Source organism: Haemorhous mexicanus, chromosome 1 (assembly GCF_027477595.1).
Source record: "Haemorhous mexicanus isolate bHaeMex1 chromosome 1, bHaeMex1.pri, whole genome shotgun sequence".
In the NCBI taxonomy this organism is placed as follows: domain Eukaryota; kingdom Metazoa; phylum Chordata; class Aves; order Passeriformes; family Fringillidae; genus Haemorhous; species Haemorhous mexicanus.
Window position 1 is genome coordinate 119,739,619 of NC_082341.1, and position 7,370 is coordinate 119,746,988.

At 43.5% G+C, this 7,370-nt stretch overlaps 1 protein-coding gene across 1 annotated transcript; it reads right to left on the bottom strand.

Moving 5' to 3' along the window:
- Positions 1 to 5,333: 5,333 nt before the first annotated feature.
- Positions 5,334 to 6,721, bottom strand: MOS (MOS proto-oncogene, serine/threonine kinase). The gene has a single exon (XM_059855485.1). It carries the CDS (start codon positions 6,696 to 6,698, stop codon positions 5,649 to 5,651), a length of 1,050 nt encoding a protein of 349 aa, XP_059711468.1. The 5' UTR covers positions 6,699 to 6,721; the 3' UTR covers positions 5,334 to 5,648.
- Between the last annotated feature and the right edge of the window lie 649 nt (positions 6,722 to 7,370).

Genomic DNA, 7,370 nt, shown 5'->3' on the forward strand with positions numbered 1-7,370 from the left:
AAATTAAGAAACGTAACCAGGTTTGGTAGTTAGGTACTGGGAGATTAATGAGAAAGAGCTGAGGTTTCCATGCAGGCTGTGGTTACCCCAGACTGCTATGAGGCAGGAGCTAACCCACCCAGTTTTGAATAGCTAGCTCTCAGTGCTGCAGAGCTGGAAGTTTGAAAGGCACCTTGTGCTGCTTAGAGACAGAGAACATAAAATAAAACAAAAAGCAGCTCACCTTGAGAAGCTGGCTGCTGTGACATGGCATCCCAGGGTCCCAGAAACAGCACTTGGCACATTAAAAACAAAACCCAAAACAAACAAATAAACAAACAAACTAAGCTAAACACCAGAATAGCTGAGTTTCCAAGGAAAATAATTATATCAAGCTTTGAAACTTGGTTAATAGTAAGACAGATCTGACCTGATATTAAGATCTGATCTGGTCTTAATAGAAAGACCTGACCTTTACATTTACCAGCTGGGAGAAATGATGCTTTGTTCCTTCCCCAGAACACAGTCAAAATGAGTAGTGATTCTTATTTGAGGAGGAGATTCTATTTGATGTCCTTAGCATCAGATAGCCCATGCCTTGAATTGAGCACACCTGGCTGTCATAGACATTCCAATACCACCAATTCCCAGACTTACACTTGCATTATCTGAATCTGTGCAATACTTCAATAAATCTTCTGTTTAGGCTGATCAAGCTACTGGCAATCAGTTCCAGAAACAAAGAGGATAAATAAAGTATGTACAAGTAGCCCTTAAGGTTTATAACTTAGAAGCATGTCTTGCTATCCATCTGGAGCTGTGTTGCATACATATGCAAGGGTAAGGAGAGAGAAAGGACAAAACCAGTTTATAGAAAGGGAAAAATCTGGATGGACAGAATCCCCTTAGAGCTGTGACACAGTTGTCTGCAACTACTCTGCTAGCATCATGTGCCTTCTACTGATGGTTTTTTGGGGGTATACAAGTGTGACAAAGTTAATAGCAAAGTGCAGCTACACTCATTAGCTCATTCCAGCTTTAGAAGCAGGAAAGAATCTTTTAAAAACCTGAAGCTGGATCCAGATGAAGAAAACAAAAAAGAAAAAAGGTCTGGTGGATTACATATAAAAATAGAGGGGGGAAATCTTCAAGGAACTAACATAAACTCCATAATTTTTTATTTCCAGAGTATCAAGGACAAGAAATCTGCCAAGACTCACTGGCAGATCTATTTATGTCAGGTTTTTAAAAGAAAAACAAAACAAACCCAAAAAGCCCCAAAACCAAGATCAAAACTACCCCCACATAAACATTTTAACTTGTTTCCCCTCAAGACAACAAAGACATTGTAAAGAAGCAGAGTGATCCTTGCATGTACATTTTCCTGAAGGAAACACAAAATAGGCTTAAGCTAGAAGGAGTTTTGTAGAACTCAGATGTCTGAAATTCAAATATCTATGAATGTTATTATAATTGGAGAACTTTGGTTAGGAGTGACCTCTGGAGACTGTCTTGTCCAACCCCCTCCAAAATAGGGCCAACTAGAGCAACTTGTTCAGTACCACGTCAAGCTGAGCATGAAGACTCCTTAACCCTTCTGAACAACCTGCTCCAGTGTTTGACCATTTTCACAGTGAAAATGTTTTCTCTTGCATTTAAATGAGGTTTCCTGTCCTTCTATTTGTGTCCATTACATCTAGTCCTGCCACTGAGCAGCACTGAGAAGACACTGGCTCCATCTTTATTGGATGATAAATACTGCCTCCTATCAGTATTTCTACAAACTGGCAAGATCCCCCCCCCCCCCCGAGCCTTCTTTTTTGAGACTGAACGCTCCCATCTCTCATTTCTCCTCACATGCAGAGGTTCCAATCCTGTGATCAATTTAATGGCCCTTTGCCGCGCTCCTGGTCCAGCACAGCCGTGACTTTCTTGTTCCGGCAGAGCCTTGACACATTGCCCCGCCTGTGTCTCACCGGGGCTGAGTGAGCAGCGGGGAATTTCTTCTCTAGCCGTGCTGGAAGAGCTGGCAGCAGCCTCTGGAGCGCACCCCAGGTGCTGTTGGCCGCCTTTGCCGCAAGGGTGCATTGCTCGCTCATGTTCTACTCGGTGTCTGCCAGCAGCTCCAGCTCCTTCCTGCAAAACTCCTTCCCAGCCCCTGGCCCCGGGGGCGTCCCGGTGCACGGGCCGGACGCTGCCGCTCCCGGCACTGGTTGCCATCGGCAGATTTCTCCAGCTTGGTAATGTCTCTGAACACCAGCACAACCACCCAAGATATTGCCTGCTCCGTCCGATTCTGTCTCATCTTCGAACTTACAGAGGGAGCTCCATCCCATCATCCAAGCCCCCAGTGCAGATGTTAGCCAGCCCAGTGCCGATCTGTGGGATACAGCACTAATGACTGGTCTCCCACTGGACTTCATGTCACTGACCAGAAGCCTTTGATCCCAGTAGCTCAGCTAATTTTCAGTTTTCACTATTTTGTCAGTACTTCATCAGCTTCTCTGTGAGGATGTAAGAGCAAACAGTGCTAAAAACCTCCCTAAGGTCAAGATGAGCAACAACCACTGCCCTCCAGCAGCCAGTAATCTCATGGCAAAAGGCTACTAAGTTGGTCAAGCCTGATTTCCTCTTCATAAATCCCTGATGACTACTCCAAATCACTTTTTGCCCTTCTGTACACCTTGTTTGTTTCAGTGTTCCCTAACCTGATCTTTCTTTATCAATAGTAAGTCTTCTTTGCTTCAGACCCCATACTGGTCTCTCAACTCTTGCATATTTATTATTTATGCTTGAGTTTAATCAGGAGCTCCTTGTTTATCCTTGGAGGCAGCCTGTCACCTTTACCTGATTTCCTGCTCGTGGGGATGGACCAGTCTTGAGCTTGGAGAAGGCAATCCTTGAAAATCAAACAGGTGTTGTTGGCCCTTCTTCTCTCCAGGTTCATATCCTGGGGAAGTCTTTAAAAAATCAATTTCCTAATTCCATGAGTGACATCTCTACAAGATTAGCAGATTCTATGTTAAAGGAAATAACAGACACATGAGAGGATTTGTTTAGAAGGAGCCAATATTGCTTTCATTGGATGAATTGCCCATCACAGTTGTGTTGAATTGTATTGGAATTCTTTGGGAGCAGTGACAGCATGTTGATAAGGCACTGATTGATATGTTCCCTTAGGGTTTCCAAAGGTATTTGAAAAATCCTTCACTACAAACTTTTGAAAGGTACTAAGCAGCCTCATTTAGGAGAGAAAACCCGGGGCTGGATAAGTCAAAAGACAGGCACAGGGGGTAAAACTGTCAGTTCTCCCAGCAGGAGAAAGTGCCCACTGGTGATTCAGGGGATCTTCTGCTGCCCAGCACATCCACAAATGAAGTGCAAGATGGAGAGCCAGAATATAAACAAATTTGCTGATGGTGGAATTATTTAATTGCAAGGGCCAACTACAAACTGGCAGAAAGAAATTCAAGGTATATTGGTGTAAAGTGAGGCAAACAGGCAAACTTACCATCTCACATAGAACCAAGGATTCTGAGCTGTTAGGCTAGAGAGATTTCTTGATTAGTATTAACTCAGAGCCCATTAGCAATCAAAAAACAAAACAAGCCTTTGAAGTTAATAAGAAAGAGACCATCATTATGGCAGCAGAGTATGGTGTGCCTACATCTTGAGTGCTGTGCAGAGTTCTCTCTCACACTATCAAAAGAGAACCCCATAAAATTGACAGAAACATCTGCAGAGCTGATTATACTTCAAGAGTAGACCTTGGCCATTCAGTATCCTTCTGTCAAGTACAACAGAGAATTTGAAGGGTGCTTGATTTTTCACAGAGGCTCAAGTAGCACTTGTTGATGCTAAAGTATCATTAAGCAAAAAATCACAGGTTTCTAGCAGTATAAGCAGCAAGCTTCCTGGACTGGTAAAATAAATCCAACACAAGCATTTAGGAACTACTAGAAAAAATTAATTCAATTTTTTATTCTTTTCAAAGTGGCAGAAACATTTTTATTGCTTGATGTTAAGGTAAGGCACGTCAATGGCTTTATCTAAAAATTTATCTTGCATGCCCTCAGCTAATCATTTCAAAAGGTAACTCTTATTATCATAACTTCTGTAAAACAACTTCTTTATTAAATAAGTTATACAATACACACACACAAAAAAAGTTCTGGTTCTATAGCATAATTATTTTGACAGAGAAACAGAGGAAACTTTTTCCAGAATTTACTTCAGGATTTTTTATTCCAGCCAGCATTTTCTATTTCCACTTAAGGGAGACAGAAGACCAAGAAATAGTTAAGCTTAGATATGCTTTATAAACCATTAATTTCAATTACCAACCCAAATACCATAAAGACCTACAGAATCATCTCAAATTCACATAGTTGCTCATTTCCAGGATTTCACGGGGCTAAGAACAGATGTGTGTCAGAAATCAGGAAACTGGCTCAATTCCTTTGGGATTTTTTTTTTTCCAGAATGGAAGCAAGGGGGAGGGAGGGTAAAGAAGAAAAACAATTTGACTGAAACATCACTCTTTCTCCTGTCTTAAAAAGAAGCAGAGGCTTTGAGCAGGATGGCATATCAGCTACAGCAGGCAGCTCCAGATAAGGGTGCAGATGTACAATTATCAGTTCTGATAAGTCAGGGATCAGAGCTTTTTGTCTTCAGCGTTGCCTACAGCACTTCCTTTCCCAGACACACTACAACCAGATTAGGAAAGATAGCAGATAAGACATAAGCAGTGCACAGGATAGTTCAATAGTGTATGCTTGGAGCACCAGCACAGGAACATTATTACTGCTGTAAGCAAACTTCCTTTTCAGTACTTCCAGTATCTTGTCCAATACAGAGCCATGCGTTATAAAGCACAGTAATCCTCACTTTACCATTCTTTCCTCTCCCTTTTTTTTTAACTCTACTTTGCACAAAATCTTCTTATAATGCTTCAAAATTTACAGTGTTCCAACTAGCAAGTTGCTACTGACACAGCTGGTAGCAGGGAAGTCTTATAAAAAGGACAGGTTGTTAATGTAAATTTCTTAGTAGCCTTAGACTGACAAAAAGGTTCTTTATTTCAAGGAATATGTGAGTAGTTCACATTTTCCATATCAGAAGCAGCATAGTTACTGAAATTGAGTACATCTAAGAACAAGTTAAATAGACCACTGACACTGTATTTATTTTTCTGCATTTGCAATACATACTCATTCCTTGGTAAGTGAACAGGAAAAGCTCAAATGCACTACCCTAACTGCTGTCAAGAACTACTCATATTTGACATTTTAAAAATACCAAAAGGTATTGTGTATAAAGAACCTTCCAAAAGCAGATCCTTGTTTGTACTTCACTTACTTACAACCAACAGTTTTTCTGCACATCACATTTCCTAGTGAGCAAGGCAGCACACAACACATCAACCAGAAAAAATCATGTCTGCCAACATCACCTTTGCCACTATCCCCTTCCAGGGTAAAACCCCACAGTGTCATCAAATCTCTTTATTTTTAATTTTCCTATATCAAAACAGTTTGGGGTATTTTTTTCCAGTATATAAAACAGCAACAAAACCTTTAGATCACACAGTGGCTGAATTAATTAAGTTCAGAGAAAGGACAGAGAGAAAGAAAAGTCAGCAAAAGGAATATAAAGAATCCTGAGTTTTCCTAGAGGCTCTGCTTGAGGGCCCTGAGGCTGGGGAGCAGCTGGTCTGCACGCAGACGCTCCTCTGCATTGGCCTTCCAGCAGCAGCTGATGATGCTGTGCAGAGCCTGGCCCACGGGTGACTCATGGAACTCCTCGGCAGCCAGCGAAGGGCGCAAGTTGTAGGCAACCACGGCGTAGAGCACGTGCTGCCGCTCGCCCAGGTACGGCTGCTCCTGCGTCACCATCTGCCAGAGGGTGATGGCAAACGAGTAGATGTCTGCTTTGGCAGTGACCCTCTCCCCCTTGAGGAGCTCAGGGGCACGGTGTGTGTACGTGCCCCCTTGCTGGCACACGCGGGCGCTCTGGGACGAGCCCTTCTCCAGTTTCTGGGAGCACCCAAAGTCTCCAATCTTGCACACTCCCTGCTCAGTGATAAAAACATTTGCAGGCTTCAGGTCCAAGTGCACAATGTCCTGTGAGTGCAGAAAGGCTAAGCCTGTCATGATGTCACAAGAATAGCACATAGTCCCTTCCAGGCTCAGGGCCTTCCTTTTACATCCTTCTTCATCATCCTCCCCCTGTCTCCATGCATGCCCAGTGCCATAAATTACATGGTGCAGAGTGATGTTACCCACATACTCCATGATGATGGTGCCCAGGCTGTTCTCGCTGGCTGGGGCACAGGTGCTGGCAGCCACCACGCGCACCACATTGTCGTGTTGGAGCTGGGCCACGTTCAGCTCAGCCCAGAAGCTCTGCCGCGACGCCAGCCGGTTTTTGCTGCTCTTCTTCACCTGCTTCACGGCCACCGTTGCACCGTGGTAGGTGGCTTTGTAGACAGAGCCAAAGCCCCCAGATCCTAAGGGCTGCAGGAGGCAGAGCTGCTCCCAGTCAATGGAGCACCAGGACAGGCGTGAGGGCAAGCGGCGAGTCCTGGCTGAGGAAGCTCCCCCCAAAAAGCATTTGCTGTCTTTGCCAGGGATAACTAAAGGGCTGCTGCAGGGGCGCAAGTTTGCAGAGGGGGAATACTCAAAAGAAAGAAAACAATTAAGAGGAATAGGTGATGGCATAATATGGAGGCAAAAACAACAGGCAGCTACCAAGACAGAAGACAAGAAAGCTTCCCTGACAGAAAAGCCTCTAAACCACCTTCCAAAGCCTTTTATCCTCCCTTCACCATTTTCCCTCCCTCCCCCAAATGGACTGCATCTGTCCCAACTGTCAGAACTAAATCAGGTTCACCTGGAAACATTCTTCTCCAGCCCTGAAGCAAGTCTCTAGAAAAGTCAAGGCAAACGGATTTAAAGCTAAAAAATTATTTACTCATAAGTATTTCACATCATTTCTAATCTCAGAAGAAAAAGAAATATGTTCTGCCCATTGAATGCCTCTAGCAAAATGCCCCAGGAGTAAATAAAGCAGTGACAGGTGATTGAATTTCACTATGGCTCCAGGCAGGAATGATCAGCATCAGGTGCATTAAACAGCTCAAAGTCTTTGAGAGTGGAAGCAGCTGAAGAGGTGAGTGCTAACATTTGATGATGCTATGGCAGGCATAAATATGAAATTGTGTGTGTAGGACCCTGCCACTGAAACATAACGGGGACAAGGGGACTGGTTTGGGTGCTCAGCTTTGCCCATGCAGTACTGCAACCTTAATAGCAGCATAAAGATAAATTATTGTTGTGCATCATCCTTTGGATACAGTAACTAAAATTACACATAAGTATTTGGTGTTCCTA